General features: G+C 41.1%; 1 protein-coding gene across 1 annotated transcript in view; it reads right to left on the minus strand.

The window, feature by feature from the left end:
• CHGB (chromogranin B) overlaps positions 1 to 15,439 on the minus strand; it is a 44,481-nt gene extending 29,042 nt beyond the window's left edge. The window contains exons 1-2 of the mRNA XM_075863051.1: positions 15,171 to 15,439; positions 1,707 to 1,750 (exon numbers count right to left, since the gene is read on the minus strand). Coding sequence (XP_075719166.1) covers positions 1,707 to 1,750; positions 15,171 to 15,219 — 93 coding nt within the window. The 5' untranslated portion in view covers positions 15,220 to 15,439. The remainder of the gene's footprint in view (positions 1 to 1,706; positions 1,751 to 15,170) is intronic.
• Between the last annotated feature and the right edge of the window lie 10,818 nt (positions 15,440 to 26,257).

The following is a 26,257-nucleotide window of genomic DNA, read 5'->3' on the forward strand; positions in this document are numbered from 1 at the left end:
CCTGTAGCCTTGCCCCTCCTACCTCTACACAGGACGGCTGGCTGGGCAGCAGTATAGTAGGCGGGCCAACTAAGTTGGCTTTACCAACCCAATTCTCCCTATATCCGATCTACCCATGTGATGCCTATTTCACGCTGCCATTCATGCTTTTCAGCTACCTTGGTGGTTCTCTTTTGTTAGAGGAAATGTTTTCCCTAACAAAAGAAACCTAGAGATATAGTAGCCAGGGATTCAGTCCCAGTGTGGTGAACGGGGCCTGTGGTCACAGTGGCGACCCCTATAGCTGTGCCCCTGCTAGGTGCTATGTATACATGCAATCTACATAAGAATTTGCACTATCTTTATGGTTACCTAGGGTCAGCGACAGCACCCAGCAAGGTCGGGCAGATTCCAGGGTCACTGCAGGAGCGTGGGCCCACTGCTGCTCTTTGCCCTTTATTCCATCCTGTGTAGTTTCTCTTACACAGAACAGTAGGCGAAACTGCACAGGACGCTACCATGATCCTACGTCCCGTGTAGACTCTCCAACACTTGAAGTTGGCAGGGGAGCACTCAGGGACGCCTCTATATATTGAACTTTTATTCAGCCTCTAGCCACTTCTTTTATCGGATCTCTGCCGGTTCTTATACTCAACAGCTGCTGTATGGGAGGCAGAAACACTAGGGTCACTTTTACACGGCAGTATTTAGGTCAGTATTTTGCTACAGTATTTGGTAGCCAAAACCAGGAGTGGCTCCAAATCAAGGAAGAAGTACAAATCTTTCCATTATGCTTTTTCTCTGGGTAGGTTCCACTTCTAGCTTTGGATTCCAAATACTGATGCAAAATTCTGATTAAAACACTGCCGTGTAAAGGTGGCCTATTAGCCATAGGCTACACTGCTACTAATGAGAGAATATTCTCTACCTAAATACCTCAATAGTATACTTCACAGGCATAATGTGCTGGTATATAAATATATATCTCCCTATGCTAGGAAATTATATGTAGAAAAAAAGGTGGAAAGTAAAATTTTTGGGGTAAAGTTACAAAAAAATAACAGCGCAAAAAAATAATTTAAAAATAAACTTTATTAAATAAACATCACAAAACAATAAATAACAGACATATACAACATGTGCAATACATTGCTTTTTTTCGTCATTTAACCCATAATAAAAGTTAATATAAATGAAACTTCCTTATGTATATGGCAAAATGGCGCCTAAAAATAAAACAGCTTGCCTAGCAAAAAACAGGAGCCTATACAACTGTCGTAAAAAACACAACAAAAGTAATACAGTATCTGTTATGTCTATGAATGTGGGATGGTAAAAACAAAAAATTCTTCTTCTGAATAAGTACAGTACCCACTTTCCGGTAGTAAAAGCGTTACACTTCAAACTATGTGGCATACAGCTTCCGCCCTTCTCTTATGTTCAAGAGTGGTAATTGTTTAATAATTACAGGAAAATATATTTATATAATTTTGACAGAAAAACACACAAAAAAATGCAGCAAAAACCATGCCAAAAACAACACTGGTGACACTATTAATGTATATTATACTGGGTGGTGAAAAAAGTTGAGTCATAAGGGGGCCCACTGTGACTCTATCGCCCAAGGGCCCATGTAATTTTGGAGCCGGACCTGTAGGTACCAACCACAACTCTTTGGAGACAAATACATAACACAGCAATACAGATACAAACAGTGAATTACATACCATTTCTTCCGGACGTATTCCTTTATCAAGTGGAGCAGCATTAACTGTATTAGGGTAAAAAGAAACGTAATGTGTTAATATAATATTAATATGACATATCTTATACATCCTAGCAGATTATCTCAATGACGTTGAGATTAATGCATCACAACCTTGTTGCAGCCATTAGCTAAAATTAATATTCATAAGAATACAGTCGATCTTAAATTTTATTTCAGAATTGTTACCAGGTCTAATAAACTAATGATCTAATTACTAAGTCCAACAAAATGTTTACCTTTAATGAACACAATATTTGGGCAATGCCTATTTGTTAGAAGGGCACCCCAATCAAAAGAGTGTCCTGCTGCTGGGACCCCCAGTGATCAGCTGTTATCTGCATGGGGGTACCTATCTACAAGTGTTCTGTTTCCCTGCAGCACCACTACAGGGCAAATGAAGCATTACACAGTTCTCATTGACCCAAATGGGCTGTCTGTGTAATATATGACGTGCCGGGTCCTCCAGAACCAGAGAAACTCTTTTTAGCCGCTTTGTGTTCTGGCTAATAGATGATGGTTCTAAACTGGGGAATCACCTCTATTACCTCAGAATTGTTTAACCCCCGTTTTGCTATCAGTTATTCTTATTATAAAAGATGAATAAAAGAAACATATATTTATGTTAGTTTAATAAGAAGAGTTTAAACAATTTAAACAAAATAAATGAAAAAAAGAATAATGCCCTAGCATTATTAGAATGAAACCCCCTCCCCCACTGTGTATTTTCTAGCCTGACAGTAATTATTCACAGTACATCAAGCAACATCTGTACACTCTGTTGAGACTAGTCATGTAATTCTAATGAGCACACGGGTAATATCAGTGCCCTGTCCTGAGATCCGACCAACGTCTTGTTATATAACTCAGCAGCTGTTTTCAAACATATACTGATTTTATCCCCATTTTCTCTGCACTCCACAGAATGTTTCATGAAGTTTTCTGAATTGTCTTCTTCCTGTTAGACAAATCTAAGGCATCATTTTTTTTTACATGGACTACTGAATGAGGGCTTATTCACATGATGCAATTAAATTGCTATTTAACTCTGCGTTTTATGCGAAATTGTGGCAAAACCGTGCAGTTTTCCCACAATTTTGCAATAATCATAGCAATATAGCACGATTTGGCCGCACCGTGTGAACATACCCTTAGGGCATGCCCCCACGTGGCGGATTTCCTCCGCAGCTGTCCGCATCAATGCCGCACAGAATCTGCGTTGCAGATTCTGCGGCGGATCTGCCCAAAATGTGCAGTAAATTGATGCGGACTAGCTGCTGCGGACTGCGGGAAAAGTGCTTCCCTTCTCTCTATCAGTGCAGGATAGAGAGAAGGGAAGCACTTTCCCTAGTGAAAGTAAACTAATTTCATACTTACCGGCCGTTGTCTTGGTGACGCGTCCCTCTTTCGGCATCCAGCCCGACCTCCCTGGATGACGCGGCAGTCCATGTGACCGCTGCAGCCTGTGATTGGCTGCAGCCGTCACTTAGACTGAAACGTCATCCTGGGAAGCCGGACTGGAGACAGAAGCAGGGAGTTCTCGGTAAGTATGAACTTCTATTTTTTTACAGGTTGCTGTATATTGGGATCGGTAGTCACTGTCCAGGGTGCAGAAACAGTTACTGCCGATCGCTTAAATCTTTCAGCACCCTGGACAGTGACTATTTACTGACGTCTCCTAGCAACGCTCCCGTAATTACGGGAGCCCCATTGACTTCCTCAGTCTGGCTGTAGACCTAGAAATACATAGGTCCAGCCAGAATGAAGAAATGTCATGTCAAAAAAGCAAGACGCATCCGCACCACACATAACATGTGCATGACAGCTGCGGACTTCATTGCGGAATTTAGAATCTCCATTGAAGTCAATGGAGAAATTCCGCCATGAGTCCGCAACCAGTCCGCCACTGGTCCGCAACAGACAGAGAATGCTGCGGACACCAAATTCCGCTCCGCAGCCTATGCTCCGCAGCGGAATTTTACGCATCGTCTAAACGAACACTGCTAAATAAAAGTGGAAGTCAATGGAGAAACGGCTCCGCTGCGGATTAACACTGCGGAGTGTCCGCAGCGGAATTCAAGTGCAATTCCGCTACGTGGGGCTTTAGCCTAATTGTTAAAATTTACACTCAACCTACTCCCTCCGTGTTTACCTAAATGATGCATTAAAACTGCATGTGTGATTCCAGCCTTAGGTCAGGATCACACACACAGTTTTCATGCAGTTTTTGGCTCAATTTTTAAGCTAAAGCCACAAGTGGATCCAAAACTAAGGAAATGTATTAAGAAAAGACTGATGCATCTTTTAGCATTTATTTTGCGTGGTTTTTTTTTGTAGAAAAAACGCTGTGGACAGATGTTACTTTAAAGTTTATAACAAAATATGAGAAAGCCTACATACACAGAATTTTGGTTTATGCCATTTTTGTAGTATTTTTGGTGTCATCATTCACTAGGTATGGTGTTTTTTTCTGGAATATTTTCTATAGAACTTCAAAAACGCCAGAAAAAATGCCTGTACCAAATGTCACCTAATTAAGAATGTGTCCAAAAACACATGTACAAAACATCATTAAAAGTGCTTCCAACGCATGGCGGTTTTACATCCATTTTAAAACGCTGAAAAAAGTTTGTGTGAAAGGACTAAAGAAAAGGAGTAACTACTGCTGCCTCTAGGCTGTGAACTCTGGAAATAAGGCTGGATTCACACGAGCATGTTCGGCCCATAAAGGACGGAACGTATTTCGGCCGCAAGTCCCGAACCGTACACGGTGCACGGACGTAATGTGCTCGTGTGAATACAGCCTTAGAGTTAAACATTCCAAACCCTGAAGAGAGATACAGCCCCTTTTGGGCATTTCTAAGTGTTTTTGTAGCGTTTTTAATGACTTTTTTATGCTTTTTTTTAGTGCGGCGAGATGTTACACTAAAGTCTATAGTAAAATATCAAACACACTGTATACAACTCCGTTTTGCTGCACTTTTGTGCATTTTTCATGGCGTTTTCAATGGCTTTTTTATGCGTTTTTTAGTGTGGCCAGATGTTATATTAAAGTCTATAGTAAAATATCAAATGCACTACACACAACTGCTCTGGGTATGGTGTTTTTTCAGGCGTTTTTACCATAGGCTTCTTTATAGGACTTCAAAAACACCATAAAAAAGCACGTACAAAATAACAAAAACTAAAAAAAAAGCTCACATTTTTCAGTCTAATAAAGCTAGCGTTTTTTGATTCAGTATAAAACGGCAGAAATTTTCTGTGTGTGAAGGAAGCCTGACTGTCCTTTCCAGAGTAGACTTCTTTGGGCTTATCCACACATAGCGGAATTGCTGCGAATTTTCCGTCCAGAATTGTGGACGGAAAATATGCAGCAGAATACAGTAGCAGCAAAGTGGGAGAGATTTTACAAATCTCATCCACACGCTGCGTAAAATTTCCGACCAGAAATTAACCTGCGGTACGTATTTTTCATAGCGCAGCATGTCCATTCCTGCTGCAGAAAGTGGACTGAATTTTTGCGTTTTTCAGAGGAGATGTCACCATCTGCAAACATTCAGAAAACGCAGCAAAATACGCACCATTTTGTTCAGTAAAAAATTCAAGAAATGGTGCGGTTATTCGGGAGTGGAAATCCTGTTAGTTTCTGCGGAATTGCTGCAGACATTTTCTGCAGCAATTCCGTTACATGTGGACAAGCCCTTAGGGTATGTTCACACGGCTTATTTTCAGACGTTTTTCTTGGCGTAAACGCCCCGAAAAAAAGCTGAAAATACGGAAACTGAATGCCTCCAAACATCTGCCCATTGATTTCCATAGGAAAAACGGCATTTCGTTCCGACGGGGCGTTTTTTACGCGGCTGTTTGAAAAAACAGCGCCTAAAAAAAAGTGCATGTCACTTCTTGAGCCGTATTTGGAGCCGTTTTTCACTGGGTCAAAAAAAGAATAGCTCCAAAAACAGCCGCAAAAAACGCATTAAAAAACGCTTGAGACTTGAAAACAGCTCCGTATTTTACAGCCGTTTTTTGTTTAGCGTGTGAACATAGCCTTACACGTGACAGTAGGATAGGTTTGCATAAGAGCTGTAGGCACAAAACGGTAGAATTCTTTTAATCAAGACTATTTGCCTTTTTTTTAATTTGAACTACATAGGAGCAGTAAAAAGTTCAATCGAGATGCCCTTGGTTTTCACCATGTTCGAGTCGAAACTAAACCCATAATAAAACACAAGAAGATATATCAGCTACAGCTAGCCTACTTGTTTACAGTTTCCAGGTACCAAAATTATTTTTTCTACACTGACAATCTTTAATAAAGAGTTTAAAGATTTATAATGCTTTTCATCCCAGCAATTTGAAGCCTTACTTGATAGTCAGCCTGCATGAATACATTGAAAATAGGTCATTGCTATAGTCCGCTATTGCCAATAAACTCCAATTTCTATACTTCTGTTAATTCTAGATTTTCTGACCCCTCTATACGTATTTTCTATTATAAAATCACAGTATAGATATACGTTCAGACGTGTTCCTCAAGCCCATGTACTATCAATTTATCTAGATTAAAAATAAATGAGCGTCTCGATCCAACATTGAACACTTTGATAATAATGACTTCGTTTTCCGACCCGCATACACAATTAATGTGCGGTCAAAGATCTAATAGAAATGCATTAAAATGATCTGCTGCTTCCAGCTTTTGTGTAGGGAACTGATCAGTTCACAGTCACAGCTAGAGGTTTGTTATATAATAAATATTACCATCCAATGTTTCATTATCATGTGTATATATAGATAAACACCTATTTAATAGACCATATATCTTAGGGTATGTTAACACGGCAAATGAAAAACGGCTGTAAAATACAGATCTCTTTTCAAGGCAAAACAGCCTCTGTTTTTCAGCCGTTTTTTGTTTTTTTTAATGCGTTTTTTACAGCCGTTTTTGGAGCTGTTTTTTTATTGAGATAATGAAAAACAGCTCCAAAAACGGCTCAAGAAGTGACATGCACTTTTTTTTTACGGGGCGTGTTTTTACGTGCCGATTTTACAAATGGCCGCATAAAAGAAACCGCCCTGTGGGAATGAAACACAGTTTTTCCCATCGAAATCAATGGGCAGATGTTTGAAGGCGTTAAGCCTCCGTATTTTTAGCTGTTTTTCGGGGCGTTTACGGCCCGAAAAACATCTGAAGATAAGCCGTGTGAACATACCCGAAGGTAAATAAGCTGCTATATGGCTTTGCACATATGTGCACAACTTATGCAATGACATACATACAAACTGAAATCTATTTCCAGACAAAGATGATACAGCAATAGTATTTGAAACATAGTTTCAAGCAATTCATGTTGACCACGGACATCACATAGCTGCCAGTCAATAGATATTACCCTTGACTTCTCCATTAACATACACATATTTTAATACAGTAGGGAGCATTGTCCGTAGGGACGACGCATCATGTGATGAATATAAAAGAGTATCCGGCACACCAATTTTGAAACAAAGGTATTTTTTTATGTTGTTTTTGTTTTTAATGCCAGTGGCAGAGTGCAACGTTTCGGTCTAGGTGCTGGGAAACGGAATAGCCAGCCGCTATCAGCACCACTAGCACTCGTCTATTCAGTTTCCCAGCACGGCTCAGTGCCTGATGAAGGTCACCAAGACCGAAACGTCGCACTCTGCCACTGGCATTAAAAACAAAAACAAAATAAAAAAATACCTTTGTTTCAAAATTGGTGTGCCGGATACTCTTTTATATTTATGTTTGGGTTGGGCCCCTATTCGTGCAAAACCTCACCCTTCCACGTATCTGGTGCTATCTGAACCTAAACACACATCATGTGATGAGGCGGACAATCATGGCCCACCACAGTGACGTGTTGTCCATAGTAACCTCACTGCAGTAAACAAGGGTAGAGGAGAAATGGCGCACAATTGGAAAAGCAAGTACTTGAGGAAAGTTTAGCATTTATCTGAGATATATTTTATATACCGTCTAAGGCCTCATTTACACGAGCGTATTATACGCGCGTGCGACGCGCGTGCTTTTCACGCGTGCCGTACGCACCTATAATAGTCTATGGGGCTGTTTAGACGATGCGTGAATTTTGCGCAGCGTGAGTGCGTTGCGTAAAACTCACGACATGTTCTATATTCTTGCGTTTTTCACGCAACACGCACCCATTGACTTCAATGGGTGCGTGAAAACAACGCATGCCACACTGACGGTCCTGCGTTGCATGCGCGAAAATCACGCAAGAGCTGTCAAAAGGATGAATGTAAACAGAAAATTTTGCACCACGTGCTTTTCTGGTTACAAACATCCAAACGGAGTGTCAAATTAGAGATGAGCGCACAGAACTTCACCGGGTTCGGCCGAACTCGTTTTAACCGAACCCGGCAAAAAATGTTCGGGTACGCGACGTCAGGAGACAGTCACTGCCCACGGTGCTGAAAGACTTAAACTGTTTCAGCACCATGGACAGTGACTTTCGATCACAATATACATATACGTGTAAAAAAAAAGAAGAAGTTCTGACTTACCGATAACTCCCGGCTTCTTCCTCCAGTCCGACCTCCCGGGATGACAATTCAGGCCAAGTGACAGCTGCAGCCAATCACAGGCCAAGCACAGGCTGCAGCCAATCACAGGCTGCAGCGGTCTCATGGCCTGCCGCGTCATCCTGGGAGGTGGGGCCGGATGACAAGAGAGGGACGCGTCACCAAGGCAACGGCCGGGAGACCGGACTGGAGGAAGCAGGCAGTTCATGGTAAGTGTGAACGTCTTTTTTTATTCACAGGTTGGTGTAGATTGTGATCGGCATTCACTGTCGAGGGTGCTGAAAGAGTTACTGCCGATCAGTTAGCTCTTTCAGCACCTTGGACAGTGACGGGCGTCGACTACCTCATCTCTATGATGGCGGCTGCGCGAAAATCACGCAGCCGCGCATCATACACGGATGACACACGGAGCTGTCAATTGCCTTTTGCGCACGCAAAACGCAGCGTTTTTTTGCGTGCGCAAAACGCACACGCTCGTGTAAATGAGGCCTAAGTCTGTGGCAGCTTTGCCCTCCTTGTCTATACTCTGGCCAGGTTTCCAAACATTAATTTGGATTATTGTAAAATTGACCTGAAAGATGTTGTCAAATGGAAGCTTAGTATAGTACATGTGTTGGCACTAAAGTAAGCCACAAAATAGCTGGGAGATTTGCTAAGTGATATCTAGCTACGCTAACGAATCCAACGAATCCTGTAATGGAAAGTATTGATGGATGTTGCTGGTAGAGGCGGTTGACTCAACTTTAAGTCAGTTTGACTTAAAGGATTTGTATGAGATTAGAAAAAAAGGTTTGATTTTTTTTTACAGAAATAGCGCCACTTTTGTTCATGGGCTGTTTCTGGTATTGCAGCTCATCCTTGTTCAAATTAATGGCCTGAGCTACAATGTGCTTTTTTAGTAGTCTCTGACAACGTTAACCCTATCTAGTGGCCATTTTCTAGATTAGATGCTTTGTGAAAACTGAAGAAATACATTCAATAACATTGTGTGAGTGGTTTTGCTATGAGATACCCCTTCATCAGACCCTACAGATCTCAACTTCCTCGTGGGTACGGCTGTGGAATGCCTTCCTTGTTTTTTAAAGTTTCATAGATTCTTTCTATGGTTTCTTGAGTCCCAGTGGTTTACTATTAAATTCAGTTCTGTCTTTTTGAACTTTAAAAATGTTTCTTTCTGAATACATTTAGACATTAGGACAGCAGCCAGGACGCTATGATGTTCCTCTCTGGCTTTTCTATCATAAAGTCCCGGCATTCATTGCTGATAGCCGCTCTTAGTGCTGTGTGAATGAATAAAAGAGGTTGCAGCAAAACTAGGAGAGACAGGGAGTCAATTCTACCTATTTTGCAGGCAAAAAGAAGCACTGTTCCCCTCATTGATATGACCAGCACATCACACTGACCCCTAAACAAAGAGATGCTGCCACATGAGCTGTTGTTATGCAGCACCTTTTAGTCATTGTTAAAAAAAAAAAAAAAAAAAATCATTCAAAGGAAGCGACAGTATTAAAGTACATGGGGAGGGAAGGGTTAAACTGCATCACAAACTGACACCAGACTTTTTCTGTTCCACAGATTGTCCTTACTACTCAGGCAGGGATGATTTCAGGGGGCTTTATACGTTTAGGACCTCAAGTTCTGTAGTGCTACCTTATTATTTTAGAGTGTAATATAATAACTTGCTTTGTGACCTCTGATGCCGTTAAATCGTTATTTTCATTAATATTAATCAATCATTATCATCTATTATTTGTCTACCAATGTTATCTGCATTACTTAAATCAACTCAGCGCAATCTCCTACTGAGGGAAAAACATACAGATACTAGGGACTACCAACCACCCAGAGATTAGCCATACAAACATGGAAAACACATGTAAACCCGGGCACTACGGGGGTAATTTATCGACCTTTTTATGCCAGTTTTCTGGTGTAGAAAAGCTGCAAAAGGGCTTAAAACGCTTGGCCTTTTTGCAGAGAGGGTGTGAGAGCTCGAGGAAAGGGTCCAACAAATTTATTATAATTTACACCAGAATAATTTACGCCAGCTCCTAGATATCACTCCATGGGCCGTAACAAGGTAGAGGCAAGCACTGGGTCTCAAATCTTGCCCCCCACCGATCACACTAATCCCCCCCGCATTGGACAGTTAAATAAATAAATAATAAAAATGTAAAAAAATGATACTCAAATACTACTCACCTCTCCTTTCCTTCAGCAATCTCATCGTTCCAGCGCGGCTGATACAAGGTTATGACGCCAGGCAGCATCAGGACGTTGTATGCGATGCAGAACTGATGACGAAGTGCTGCGTCGCATATGAGGCCCTGGCGCTGCTCGGTATCAAGATATATGGTAATAGCTAGAAGGATAATGGAGCCAGAGGAGAGAAGAGGAGCGCTTAGGTGAGTATGTGTTTTTATTTTATGGGTGATGGGTGGGGGAATGTATGGCACATAGCGGCGGTTGTTCTGCCACAATTGTGGCACACAGCTCGTCTGAAAGATGCGACACATTTATTAAGAGGCTTTTGCCTCTTTTTTGCCTCTTAATAAATGGGTCGCATTTTACTCCAATTTTTCTATCTATTTAGACTGATGTATGAAATGCCAGCCCTAATAAAGTGCCTTCTTTATGTTGTTTAATCTTTATAACCAAGATCTTTGGGGCTGAGGTATGAGACAGTTGTGCTAACAAAAGTGGAATACCATATATTTTTATTTTATACGATGCTGAATTTCAGGATATAGACAATTTTGCTATGGCTTATTGATGTTGAAGCCTCTTGAATTCTGCTCTTGGGTATACAGTTGATATTGCATGGGGTAACTTTACATGTAATCGATTCCTAGTACTAAGGGCAGATACAGACGGACGTTGCGTTTTTGCGCGCGCAAACAACGCGGCATTTTGCGCGCGCAAAAAACATTTGACAGCTGCGTGTGTCATCCGTGTATGATGCGCGGCTGTGTGATTTTCGCGCAGCCGCCATCATAGAGATGAGGCTAGTCGACGCCCGTCACTGTCCAAGGTGCTGAAAGAGCTAACTGATCGGCAGTAACTCTTTCAGCACCCTCGACAGTGAATGCCGAACACAATATCGAGAAACCTGTTAAAAAAAAAGAAAAAGTTCGTACTTACCGAGATCTGCCCTCCCGGCCGTTGCCTTGGTGACGCGTCCTTGGTGACGCGCCTCTCTTGACATCGGGCCCCACCTCCCTGGATGACGCGGCAGTCCATGTGACCGCTGCAGCCTGTGCTTGGCCTGTGATTGGCTGCAGCTGTCACTTGGACTGAATTGTCATCCCGGGAGGTCAGACTGGAGGAAGAAGCCGGGAGTTATCGGTAAGTCAGAACTTCGTTTTTTTTACAGGTTCATGTTTATTGGGATCGGTAGTCACTGTCCATGGTGCTGAAACAGTTTAACTCTTTCAGCACCCTGGACAGTGACTATGTCCTGACGTTGCGTACCAGACATTTTTTTGCCGGGTTCGGCCAAAACGAGTTCGGCCGAAACCGGTGAAGTTCGGTTCGCTTGTCCGGGTTCGCTCATCTCAAAGACACTCCGTTTGGATGTTCGGAAACAGAAAAGCACGTGGTGTTTTTCTGTTTACATTCATCCTTTTGACAGCTGGTGCGCTGTTTCAGTCGGTTCGCACGGAAGTGCTTCCGTGCAACCTGCGTGGTTTTCACGCACCCATTGACTTCAATGGGTGCGTGATGCGCGAAATACGCAGAGTTATTGAACCTGTCGCGTTTTGTATGCAGCGAACAAACGCTGCGCAAAAAGCACGGACTGTCTGTACTGCCCCATAGACTTGTATTGGTCGATGCGTGGCGCGTGAAAACCACGCGGCCCGCACGGACCGAATACAAGCTCGTGTGAATCCCCCCTAAAACTGATGCTGCCACCTTTACCTCATAGAGATATTACATTTCTATCTAATTATAGACATCTCAGATCCAGAATCTCAGTAGCTATTATTGGACTTTTCTGATGAACATCTTTTAAACCATTGGAAATGTAAAGGTTTTTAATGAACATGAGTTTATTGTGTAAGATCATACCAAGGAGTAGCTCCATGGTGTATTATTTATTTCCCATTTCTCATATGGTGCTTCTTATACAGCAGCGCGGTACACAGTCTGTTTTGTAATCAATCATATCAGTCCTTGTTCTCTATAGGACTCACAATCCAATTCCTCTAGGGCCACTATGTTTTTCGAAGTATAAGAGGAAACTGGAGCACGTAGACTCCACGCAAACATAAGGAGAACATACAAACTCCATGCAGATATCATCCTTGCTAACCACTAATACATAAGTGTTGCGCTAGACTGTAGAAAGAGGAAAAAAGTCTTGAGGGTGGAAGTGGTAATAGTGTAAGTATAAGGGCATGACCACACATGGCGGAATTCCTCCGCAACTGTCCGCATCAATGCCGCACCTAATCCGGGTTGCGGATTACGGCTGCGGATCTGCACAAAATGTGCAGAAAATTGATGCGGACTGGCCGCTGCGGACTGCAGGAAAAGTGCTTCCCTTCTCCCTATCAGTGCAGGATAGAGAGAAGGGACAGCACTTTCCCTAGTGAAAGTAAAAGAAATTCATACTTACCGCCCGTTGTCTTGATGACGCGTCCCTCCTTCGGCATCCAGCCCGACCTCCCTGGATGACGCGCCAGTCCATGTGACCGCTGCAGCCTGTGCTTGGCCTGTGATTGGCTGCAGCCGTCACTTCCACTGAAACGTCATCCTGGGAGGCCGGACTGGAGACAGAAACAGGGAGTTCTCGGTAAGTATGAACTTATATGTTTTTTTACAGATACATGTATATTGGGATCGGTAGTCACTGTCCCGGGTGCAGAAACAGTTACTGCCGATCGCTTAACTCTTTCAGCACCCTGGACAGTGACTATTTACTGACGTCTCCTAGCAACGCTCCCGTCATTACGGGAGCCCCATTGACTTCCTCAGTCTGGCTGTAGACCTAGAAATACATAGGTCCAGCCAGAATGAAGAAATGTCATGTTAAAAAACCAATACGCTCCGCACCACACATAACATGTGCATGACAGCTGCGGACTTCATTGCGGAACTTAGAATCTCCATTGAAGTCAATGGAGAAATTCCGCCATGAGTCCGCAACCAGTCCGCCACTGCTCCGCAACAGACAGAGCATGCTGCGGACACCACATTCCGCTCCGCAGCCTATGCTCCGCAGCGGAATTGTACGCATCGTGTAAACGAACACTGCGAAATTAAAGTGAAAGTCAATGGAGAAACGGCTCCGCTGCGGATTAACGCTGCGGAGTGTCCGCAGCGGAATTTAAGTGAAAATCCGCCATGTGTGAACCCGCCCTAAATTAGAGTCGAAAATTCCCATATTTAATGTTACAGATAGTTGGCTAAATAAATTTGAAAAAAATTATAAAAAGTAATGATTTTTTAAAAGTATTATCAGGTTTATGCAGTCCAAATTTTTCACATTTGCTAAAAAAAAATGACCGTTTTGTACAAATGAAGGAAATGTGTTTGTTTTGATTTTTATTGATTCATTTTATTAAAATGATCACTATTTCAGAATCAATAAGAGGGATTAATAGTATGACATCCAGGCAAAATGAAAATTCTCTTCAAACACTACACGATCTAATCCTTTATTAGGAGAGAATACTGATGGCTTTTGGGTATTTCACATATCTTTAGATTGATTTAGCCCATGTTCTCATTCTCCCTATATATAATATTATGCAAAATAGTAGCTAGCAAACATACAATGCTATTGCTCCTCCTAAAATTATGAAACAACAAGGGGAATCCTGCAACAGGTGGACAGGTAATTCGTAAATATGGGACAACTCCTACAGTACAAAGACCAGTCATAATGCATGTGCTCAATACTGCCGGATTTTCTTCTCGTTATTTTTTTACTTGTGCAACTACAGCAGAAATTCGCCTACGGTATATTAAAACAAGTGTGACGTCTAGTACTTGCCATTGGCCACTAGATGTCGTTCATATACAGTTCCTATAACAGCTCTAGGCTTATTCTGTGCCTAGCTAAGCCATTTAGTTATTGCTCCCTTGGCATATATTAAAGTCTAGAATTTTACTGCGATCAAAAAAAATAATTTGTGTAAGAGTGTTAGCCTTGGTAACACACACACTAACTTCTAAATGTATATATGTAACAATGTATATAACATATGACTTCATTATCTGTGCTTTCCTTAGTCATAGAGAGATAGAAGCGTTTAATGAGCTACATGCCACAGGCAGACTTCTTATTATACACATCTAGTGGAATTGGAACAGTTTTCTTTCCCTTGAGTTTTGTAGCAAACACTCATCAGTGCCAGAAAATGGACTCCTCTTAATTTTTTATGACCAATGACTGCGGTAACATCATAGAAAACCCCTAGTGTAACTTATGAACAAGCAGCAACCTTATTTGCACCTTCATTAACAAGCCCAAGGGGCTGTAGCCTCCTGGGCTCTTTTAACCACTCTAGGGTTAAATAATTTTACAGTGTAAGAGGGTAATACAGTACATTATAACTGTATTACTAGTATTATTACATATAAACTTAGTTATATAGTAAAATACATTACAATGTCAGTGGGGAATGGCTGCTTTAGGTCCAGCTGACTGAAGCTGAGCTGACTAGTGCAATGTCCGTGATGCTGAAGTGCTGCCGCCTCGGTATGTGCTGCTGTCCATGGTGCTGAACTGCTGCCTCGGTATCTACTACTGCCCAAGGTCCTAAAGTGCTCTGTGCTGCTGTCCTTGGTGTTGAATGTCTGTAGCCCTCACTCTTCCTTCTCAATCATCATCATCATCATCATCGTCACTTACCTTCTAGGGTGCCTATCAAGAGGCTCAGTAGGACCATGACGGGCGGCATCTCCTTGTTACAATCCCCCGCCCCTTCCCTGGACGGTTTAGTTGCAGATGCGGGTGTTCTCCTCCTTGTAGTAACGGCTCTCAGGCTATTACACGGGTCTCCCCCTGTACAGTGCTGGGCGGCTGTGGTGTTCCGGGCTGGATCCTGCGCTCTCAATAACAGCCGCTGGTGAGCTCGGCTCTATATAAAGACAAGGTGCAGGCGTGGGGGGCTGGGCTAGTCGCCTGCATTTTAAACAGCCCAGCAAGCTATCCCCTATTTCCTTCCAGGAATGTGCGTCACCACGATCCCCAAAGAGTCTAATATGCTGAAATGTTCATCTGATGAATTATTGATCATTTCCATGTTTTGTGCTGGAGATTATAACGCTATGAGGGTGAAAAATAAAACCATTATAATAATAATAGAATGTCACTATTTAGTAAAAAGGTATAATAAATCAATCAATACTATTATAGAAATAGATAGATAGATAGATAGATAGATAGATAGATAGATAGATGATAGATAGATAGATAGATAGATGATAGATAGAGAGAGAGAGAGAGAGAGAGAGAGAGATAGATAGATAGATGATAGAACACATGATGATAGATACATTAGTATTGCTTCCATATAACTTACCTTTATCTATTACATTACACCTTCACCTACATGTGGTGCACGTATATTTACATGATCTCTTCTACAGCATGATCTGTATGTAGTAAAGTAAGGCTTGAAAGAACTGATCACACACACTTAAGGAGGACTTGTCATTTCTCCAAATACACTATATGGACAAAAGTTTTGGGACACCTACACATTACACCTAGAGAAGCTTTTATGACATCCCATTCTAAATCCATAGCGTTGATATGAAGTTAATTATCCGTCAATGTCCCCTCATTGCAGCTAAAACAGCTACCACTCTTCTGGGAAGGCTTTCTACAAGATTTTGCAGTGTCTGTGGGAATTGTTGCCCATTCATCCAGAAGAACATTTGTGATGTCAGATACTGATGTTGGACGAGAGGCCTGACTCGCAATCTCTGTTCTAGTTCATACCAAAGGTGTTTGATGAGGTTGAGGTCAGGGCTCTGTGCGGACCAGTCAAGTTCTTCCACACCAAACTAACCCAACCATATCTTTATTGACCTTGTACACTGGGGCACAGTCATGCTGGAACAGAAAGGGGCCTTCGCCAAACTGTCCCCACAAAGTAGGAAACATTCAATTGTCCAAAATATCTTGGTATGCTGAAGTATTAAGATTTCCCTTCACTGGACTAAGAGGCCGAGGCCAACCCCAAAAACAACCCCATAGCATTAATTCTCCTCCAACAAACTTTACAGTTGGCACAATGTAGACAGGCAGGTAACGTTCTCCTGGCATTCGCCAAACCCAGACTCCTCCATCAGACTGCCAAATAGAGAAGCGTGATTAGTCACTGCACAGAATACGTATTCATTGCTCCAGAGTCCAGTGGCGGCGTGCTTTACACCACTCCATCCGACACTTGGCGATGTAAGACTTGCATGCAGCTGCTCGACCATGGAAACCCATGCCATGGAGCTCCCGGGGCAGTTTTTGTGCAGATGTTAATGCCAGAGGCAGTTTCGGACTCTGCAGTTATTGAGTCAGCAGAGCATTGACGACTTTTATGCACTATGCTGCTCAGCACTCGGCGACCTTGCTCTGTAACTTTACGTGGTCTGTCACTTCGTGCCTGAGTTTCTGAGGTTCCTAAACGCTTCCACTTTACAATAATAACAGTTACAGTTCATAGTGGAATATCTAGGAGGGAAGACATTTCACGAACTGACTTGTTGTAATGGTGGCACCCTATTACTGTACCACGCTGGAATTCAGTGATCTATTTAGAACGACCCATTCTTTAACAAATATTTATAAAGACGACTGCATGGGTAGGTGCTGGAGTTTATACACCTGTAGCAATGGGACTGAATTAAACACCTGAATTAAATTATTAAGAGATGTTTCCCAATACTTTTGTCCATGTAGTGTATATAAAACTGTCAGCGTACCTTAATTTCTATCATAACCCTGAAAGCACATAATTTCTTTCCCTTGAAAGTTCCCCTGTTTCTTCGTTATGATGCCCGTAGGTTTTGGGGCTGGTATGTAAATAAATGAATAAAATGACTACTGGGTGGTCTTCACAACCTGTATCCCATCTGCAGTGCTGCTTTTGCTTGACACACCTGTCCTGGTTCCTTGATCCTTTCTGCGCTGCTATCAGAAAGCAGCATAGAGGGGTCACATATCTCAAAGGTACAGAATGTGCTATCAGAAGGTAGCGTGATCTTGTGAGATCACGCTGCTGGAGCCGCTCTGACATTGTCCCCAGTGAGTGGTTGAGGTACGTGCTCCTTTGACACTTGGCTATAAAGTCCACCTAGTTGTCAATTTACTCATTGATTTACATACTGGTCATCAAAACTAACGGGGATCATAGCGGAGGAATGGGGGTACTTTCAAGAAAGAGAAAGTGGAGTCAGGAGTCAGGTAGGAATTCAGGTATATAGGCAGTTTTATATATTTGGAGATGTGACAGATCCTCTTTAAAGGGAGTTTGTTACCAGGAAAGCCCCCTATTAATCTAAATAATCCTTTAGATGCCCTAGGAACAACGAGCTGGTATGGTGGTCCTGCATCAAACTTCTAAAACGGCAAAAAAAAGTTCCCCGTGTATGGTAATTGAGCAGATCAAGTGAGTATATGATACAGATGCCAAGTTTGTCGTCTTCTCAGCAGCCCAGGTTTAGGTGGTAAGGATGGATCATATATCTCTAGTCTAAGGATCCTTCCCCAGTGCCCCTTCTTGTCCTCTCCTCCTTTTTTAATCCTTCTCTTCTCCCTTTGGGTCATTATGCCGTTTCCTTGGGAGTTTCCATGTTGCCCTTCATTATTAATTATCTACAATGCTGCACATGCGTGTTGTCTGGGACATTACTCTCTTACCTTGTCTTATTGACATTGTCACATACACCAAAACACTGGCTCTGGTAATCTATATTGACTATTTGTCTTTCAAAAAACATATTGCACATTGGCTGGCACAATTTACCAGGCACTATCATAGCAGTTTCTACTCTGTCAATACTGCTAAGTGGCTGGCAGAACTGTATGGACAATTCTGTGAGGTGGATACAATGGTATGGAAAGGTGTGGATGTTATTACTGTGCTGGTGCTAGTGGGGAGTATCTGAAAACTGGCACCTATGTAGACCTTGTGTAAAGGCAGACTGTAGTAAGAGAAACAATTTGAAACAAATCAAGAGCGTCATTGGCATCACTAGGTCTGGGCAGACAAAGAACCCAGTATTGTCTTATGATTAAAATGCTTGTTGCGCCCAGGATTATAAGGGGTAGAGCTGTGACAGAGCTAGATAGAGATGTTGATAGAGATATTTCCATGATTGAGTCTCCTGAAGTGGAACTAACCATTATTTGTGGCTCTTAGAAGGACGTTAGCCAGCCACTCTTGCTGTATTCATTGGTTTTAGGTCTTTATTGGCCTTGAAGGTGTTCTACTTATTGTTATGTCATATACACAAGTCAGTAGATAACTTTGCTGTAGGTTCCAGAGCTGGGATCTCAACTGATCTCCAGAAAAAAATGGCAGAGCACTTAATTATTGACTCCGTCCTGAGTTTTCTAGAATGTGGAATTTCTAACACTGTAAATCTCAGCTAATTTGAATGGACCTTATTATTAATGTTTTAGACCACCCTCAAATAGTTCTCCCAAGGTGGACTAGATTTGATATTCTGTGTTATGGACATTTTTAGCCAGACTCTTCATTCTATGAACTAATGGAGCTTCTCAGAACATCCTGTTAGTAAGAAGATGACTAAAAGTGGGGAAAACCACTTTAAGGCTAATAGAGCCCAAAACCAATGAATATCGTGTTGGCTGGAACTAGGAGTGCTGTGTTTACTTTATCATTTTTATGCAAAATTTTAGAAAAATAAGATAAAAGTTAATCAGCAATATGAACCATTTACAATCCTAGATAGAGAGCAGATATAAAAGACGACTTTGTTAATGACTTTAATGTTTCATTTTGTGCTGTCAGTTTAAGCTTTGGATAACAAAATGAGATTCATATCACAGGTTTAACATGTCTGTTTTGGTGAAGGCTGAAAAACAATTAACTTTAACTGCATTATGGCTACCTGTTCTGAACAGAAACTCGGTTTGTAGCTGGGTAGCTGGTAACCACATTTGTGCCCTAGAGGAAGCATGTTTATTTGTAACTTAGTTTCTTGTGCAATTCAACAGAAAATTGAAGTACTCAGAATCAATTAGACCAACAGAACTTACTGCAGGGAGAAGGTACATTGCCCTATTGCAACATAAATCCAGCAATTTCCTTTTTTCAGGACTTATGCTACAATGAAATGAGCTGGCGTAATTGAACATCTACCCCACAGCAACTTTGCAATCCCTATGTATAAATGTAGAATTGCTGATGAGATAAGACTATCTACATCTATAATGAAAAACTAAAAATTTAAAGAGTAGTTATTACCCACGTTAAAATAACAATCCACCTCTGCCGCACTTTTGTTTATATATTAGAAAATTCCCTAATCCCTTATATATATTATACTTATTAACTGAACTGCTCCTTTTACAAGCAGAAAAAAATGTAACAATAATAATATAGTAAAGGTTGAAGAAAGACATAAATCCATCTAGTAAAACCTATTGTTCTGCCGTGTTGGTTCAGAAAAAGGCAAAACAAGGCCCTATAGGAAGAAGTGGGCTCCATACCCTCCTTGTAAGAGTCCCCCACCAGTCTCTAAGAGCGCGATTGCTTCTTTCTGCCACTTCTCCATTGTAAACTTCCCCTATGAGGTGTAGTTGGCAAGTTTGTTTCCCTCCAACTCGTCATGTCCAATAATCTAATATATAACCTGTAATAATAATTCGGACCCTCTTTATTTTTTTGTTTATGAAAAAAAGAAAAGATTTGATATCCAATAACCCAAGAATTTTTTTTTGTTTATTCAGTTTTTCAACATACAGAAAAGGAAAAGAGTATACAATACTTGAAGTCATTGGCACAATGTCACAACATGTTAAGACACATAAGCGCACAAAGTGTACTACAAAGAAAAATATTCAGACCCTTTAAGATCTTTTAACAAATAAAACATAGTAGGTAAGATCAGGGTATGAAAGTCAAATTCGTTGTAACTGCTCTGCCCGGCACCATAAATAATATAACAGGAGTACCTGGGCCAGATTATAGCATGGACAAAGGGGCAAAAGTCCTGGGGCCTTCCCAACCCTATTACCAGTTCAAGCATTCTACTCTGAAAAGTCTATAGGATAAACCTTCTGTGAAAAACTATTTGACATTTAATTCTAAAATGTTATGATAACAGTTTCCAACGTAATAGAATTAAAGAATATAAATTTAAAGGAGGAAAAACGAGATAAATAAAGATATAATGAAAAAAAAAAGACTATTATTGTATTGTTTGTGTGTATGCATTTATAGGTTTTCAATACATTTCCTTTCCATTCATCCTTGATCTACACACATGGCATCATTGTCCTATGGAATATTTACATTCATGGGCATTGTGTATAATGAGAAAAACAAATAATGGAAAAACTAACAAAAATGTATTGTCTTCAACCCACAATGTGCTGCTTGTACGTTTGTTGACCTAACATATTGTAGAAACGAATGATCCCATTACTGGGCTCACCCTCAGCAACAATACCTGTTCTAGATAAAGCAAGTGAGATCAGTATCTGACTGGGGTTCCTTGGGTCTAACAGAGGAAATGATTTTGAGGGCCCACCCTCCATCTATACCGAACAAGTGTATGTCCACTTTTAATAGCATTGTAAACTTTATTGTTATTGTTAAACAAACAGGATATATCATCAATAAGGTCTAATAGGTTATTTGTGAATCATCCCATAAGAAATAGATCATAGTTGCAAGTGATTGGCTCCAAACGGAGGCGCAACTTGAAGCTACTGGACTCTAGTGCAACATTTGTACCAAAGCCCCCACCTACCACGTGGCATTTATAATAATGGTGTTTTCTTATGCGGCAGAAGGACGTTCGTGCCTCTCCAGTGCACAGGGTACGACCGCTACCTCTGCAGCCTCTATAGCTACGTCCCAGGCATCAAAGTCACCTCCAAATGAGGTTGTCTTTTGTGGAACTTTGGGGCACTCTGGTGGGCAAGTCATTTTGCCCTGTATGATAATTCCCATAATTGACGAAACCTAGAATGCACTAAAAATCACAATGTTGCCATAGTAACAATATTACAAATGTTCTGTACTACATAACTCCTTCATACTATTGTACTGTAAAGTTGTAGATTATTTCATGTTACCAAACTGTTTATCCAGTTCAGGACCGGGCTATTTTGAGCCTTCAGGACCAGACACCGTTTAGCCATTTTTAGCACGTGTTAGTTAAATGGCTATAACTTTTTTATTTGTTAGCGATGTGGTTTTTGCAAAGTTTTTTTTGTAGCCAATACAGGCTTCTTTTTTTTATCGTTTTTATACACATCCTTTTTGCTATTTTAGAATGTTCAGGCTTATAGTTTGAAAATAATATTTAAAAAAAATGTTTTTTTAAATTTCAGCTATTTTTTTTTCTGGTAATAATATAGTTTTACCGTAAATAGATCTTTTATTTGTGATAGTCATTATCTACCGTAAATTTTGATATATTACATATCTATTTTAGGGTAATTGGGTCACGGCTAGAATTACGACAATGACTGGCTGGGGGAACGTTTTTTTTTGGTGGGTATTTTATGGTGTTGTATTTATTATTTTGTTTATTTGCACTTTATTTTACTTATATTTTTTATTATTATTATTATTATGGTCAGAAAAGACCTTTGGGGGACTTTATTCATTGAGGGAAATCAGCCGTGTTATAGTGACTATTGTCACTGATAGGGCTGTGCTGGGTATACCTAGACCCAGCAGCAACCTCCCACTAAGAGCATCCCGGTGATCATGAGACCAATTCTATGCATAGCGCTCATTGAAGATCAGAGAAGTTATCAGACAAGATACTGTAGAAGCAGTGGAAGCTGATTCTATCGTCTCTTCAGGGTCCATGGCAGTTACTGACAGACATTCAGGTGCCCAATTACTTGGGCAGTCAGCTGAAACCCGTACTGTAAATACACTATGGCGTGGGTTTTAAGGACCTCGACCGCTGGCCGTTTATATATAGCCGGCGGTCAGGGACTAGTTAAAAAGGAATTTTGAGAAAATCTAGAATTCATGTTTTGTTCTGTAGACACATATCTATATCTATCCAAATAATCAAACAAACAAACAAACAAACAAACAAACCCATTACCAGGAAGATAAACTTGACTATAACTTTTTTCTAATCTTTGCTATTTCATGGTGACAACTTTATCATTGAAATGTTGCTATGGAATGCTACTGTTGATTTGAGCAGCCTTATACTTGAGAAGTGTTGTGAAAAAACACATTTTACATTAGTTCTGCCAAATGGAAAGTTAAATGTTAATTTCCAGGGCTACAATTACAAGATATTTACATAGATACACACTTTCCATACCTACTGAGACGTTAAAGGGGTCATTAGATTTAATCAATCCTTTTCTGTTAGAATAGTCCCCCAATAATTTACTGACCACAGCGATCAGCTATAATCTGTGCAAGAACCTGGTAGTAAGTGTTCAATATCCCTGCAGTGCCACCACAGGAGAAACTGACCGTTTCACAATTCCCATTGAGATCAATGGGCTGGTCATATAATGCATGGACATGTTGGGTCCTCCAGAGTAAGAGACACTCTTTGAAGCTGCCTTCTACTCTGGCTAATTGTTTGAGGTCCTGAATGAAGGATCCCCAACCACTAACTCATAATTTCCTAATAGAGTATTTAAAAATAGGCTCCAAAGGAAGCTTTCTTTTCTACTCCACATCTACATTGATATAATTTCGACTGCGCTATTGATTCCGTCAAAACAACAGAACCCTGTCGCAACGGTGACAAACGGAAACCTTTAGCAAAGTTTCCGTCACAACTGAGATCAATCGTGATGCAAACAGAAGCTAAGGTTTCCCTTTGCCTTTCCGTTGAGGGGTTCCCCCGACTAAAACCTCAGATGAGACAAACCCCTCAACGGAAAGACAACGATGATGTGAACACCGCCTTAGAAATCCAATCCTTGTTTTAGATTGGTTCATGGACTCCAAAGTTTATTTGTTTCTACAGCAGCTGTCTGACAAGATACTGGGGAAGATTTACTAAGCAAAATATGTCAGAATTCTGGCATAAATTGCCCCACAAAAATGGTGTACGTGGTGTGTGCCAAATTTATTATGTTTTAGACACTTTTTATTCCCTCAAGTTTTGAGAGTGTCTAGAAAAAAGGAGCGGCTAAGAGAAGTCATGCACCAAATTTATTAATAACATGTGCCATTTATTTGACACAAAATAATTATGTTAAAGTGTAGCTAAACGTTTGACAAACTTCTGACATGTCATAGTGACATGTCAGAAGTTTGGATTGGTGGGGGTCCGAGCACGAAGACCCCCACCAATCGCTAGAACGAAGCAGCTGTGTGAGCGTTCAGCTGCTTAGTTTCTGTTTGGCTTTTTCCGGAAAGCCGATGTATTGGAGGACGGGCTCATAGACTTTCTATTGAGTCCGTACACCGATACATTTATTTCCGGAAAAAGCCGAACAGACACGAAGCAGCTGAGCGCTCGCACGAGTGCTTCAGCTGCTTCGGTCTAGCGATTGGTGGGGGTGCCGTGCTCGGACCCCCACCAATCCAAACTTCCGACATGTCACTATGACATGTCAGAAGTTTATCGAACGATTATCTACACTTTAAGTATGCCATCCAAGAGGTGGTGTAAGGAGGAGAAAAATGAAGAACATGTTTAGCAAATTGCGCCAAATTTATCATACCACGTGTGCCATTTTGATCATTTTGGTGCAGTTTCTGCCTGTCTGGTCTAGTGTTGTTTTGACTAACAGACAGTATTAATAAATCTGTCCCACTGACATTAAACCTGCTATCTGTTAAATGCATCGACATTGAAAAGGTTCCGTGAAATAAATCTAGAACAATTCTTGTTATGTACAGTAGCAACAGCTGTATAATTATTTCATTGAACAAAAGTCTATTCTACAGAAGTGACCTGGTGAATTATTCATCCATCGCCGCCAGTCATACTAATATATCCACAATGGCCGTTTCATATTTTACATGAAATAGTTTCATGCGGAAGTGCTAAAGAAAATCATTATACTCACACAACTCTCATGTGAATAGTTGCTGTGTAACCTCTAAGAGAAACTGGCTGGGATTGTTTAGACATAACCTCACAATATGATCACTGTGCTATGTTTAATTTCTTTAAAAAAATATATAAAAAAGGAATCAATTATTTAACCATTACAACACTGGCAACATATACACAGCTAAAAGTTACAGGGCATATTTATGGATGTAGTGTTGCACTAAGGTACATTAAGGCCAGTTTCACTCGGGAGTAGTACGGGCACATTTTTGAACCCGTATTAAGGCCGCAAGTCCTGTTTTGATCGCAGATCTAATGATCTGCACTGCATCTTAGGGCTGTATAATGCTTTTAGTTTGGGTCATTAGACGCTCAGTCAGGCTTGGATTTGCATCCGAATTATGATTGTGTGAAATCAAAATATAGTGATATATCCTCTAAAATAAAAGAAAGTTACCAGTAAATATTAGACGGGTTATCCAGGATTAAGTTTAAATTTTAGAATAGCCATTAGCGCAGCATCCTATCTATTAAATGAAAGAAATGGGGTGATACACGCAGGGCCCATATAACAAATTGTGTTGCCAACTACCCTCTTCACTTTGATGTAAAATAAGCAATTAATAGCAAATGTGGACCATTAATGTAATTATTCTATATTAAAGAAAACCTGAGCTTTGTTCTGGTGCTGTGTGTATGTAGTGAGCTTTGTTCTGGTGCTGCATATACAGTTAGGGCCAGAATTATTTGGACAGTGACCGATCGGGTTGAGATCTGGTGATTGATTTGGCCATTACTTAATATTCCACTTCTTTGCCTTAAAAAACTCCTGGGTTGCTTTTGCAGTATGTTTTGGGTCATTGTCCATCTGTACTGTGAAGCAACGTCCAATCAACCTTGATGCATTTGGTTGGATCTGAGCAGAAAGTATATCCCTGAACACTTCAGTCACATCATCAATAAACACTAGTGACCCAGTGCCTTTGGCAGCCATGCATGCCCATGCCATCACACTGCCTCCATCATGTTTTACAGAGCAAGTGGTGTGATCATGAGTCGTTCCAAGCCTTCTCCATACTTTGATCCTCCCATCATTCTGGTACAGGTTGACCTTAGTTTCATCTCCCCATAGAACTGGACTGGCTTGTTTAGATGTTGTTTAGCAAAGCTAATCTGGCCTTTCTATTTTTGAGGCTGATTAATGGTTTGCACCTTGTGGTGAACCCTCTGTATTTCCTCTCATGAAGTCTTCTCTTTATGGCAGACTTAGATACTGATACACCTACTTCCAGGAGAGTGTTCTTCACTTAGGTAGATGTTGTGAAGGGGCTTTTCTTCACTATGGAAAGGATTCTGCGATCATCCACCACAGTTGTCTTCTGTAGACATCCAGGCCTTTTGGAGTTCACAAGATCACCGGTGCGCTTTTTTCCCCAAATAAATGTACCAAACTGTTGATTTGGCCACTCCTAACATTTGTGCTCTCTCTCTCTCTGATGGATTTTTTCATTTCTTTCAGCCTAACGATTGTCTGTTTCACATGTTGTAAAGGATTTACCAGACACAGCTTCTGTGTCGACGCCCGTGATTAATCAGTCTGCACCTGCTCCTAGGTCTGATAGAGTGACTCAATCTGCTACCAATCAGGCTGGTAGACTGAGGAGAGGGAGAACCTATCACAGCCTGGCCAGACGGAGCTAGCTCCCGCCCTCGGTCTATTTATACCTTCATTTCCTGGTTTTC

Source organism: Rhinoderma darwinii, chromosome 4, assembly GCF_050947455.1.
Source record: "Rhinoderma darwinii isolate aRhiDar2 chromosome 4, aRhiDar2.hap1, whole genome shotgun sequence".
Taxonomy (NCBI): domain Eukaryota; kingdom Metazoa; phylum Chordata; class Amphibia; order Anura; family Rhinodermatidae; genus Rhinoderma; species Rhinoderma darwinii.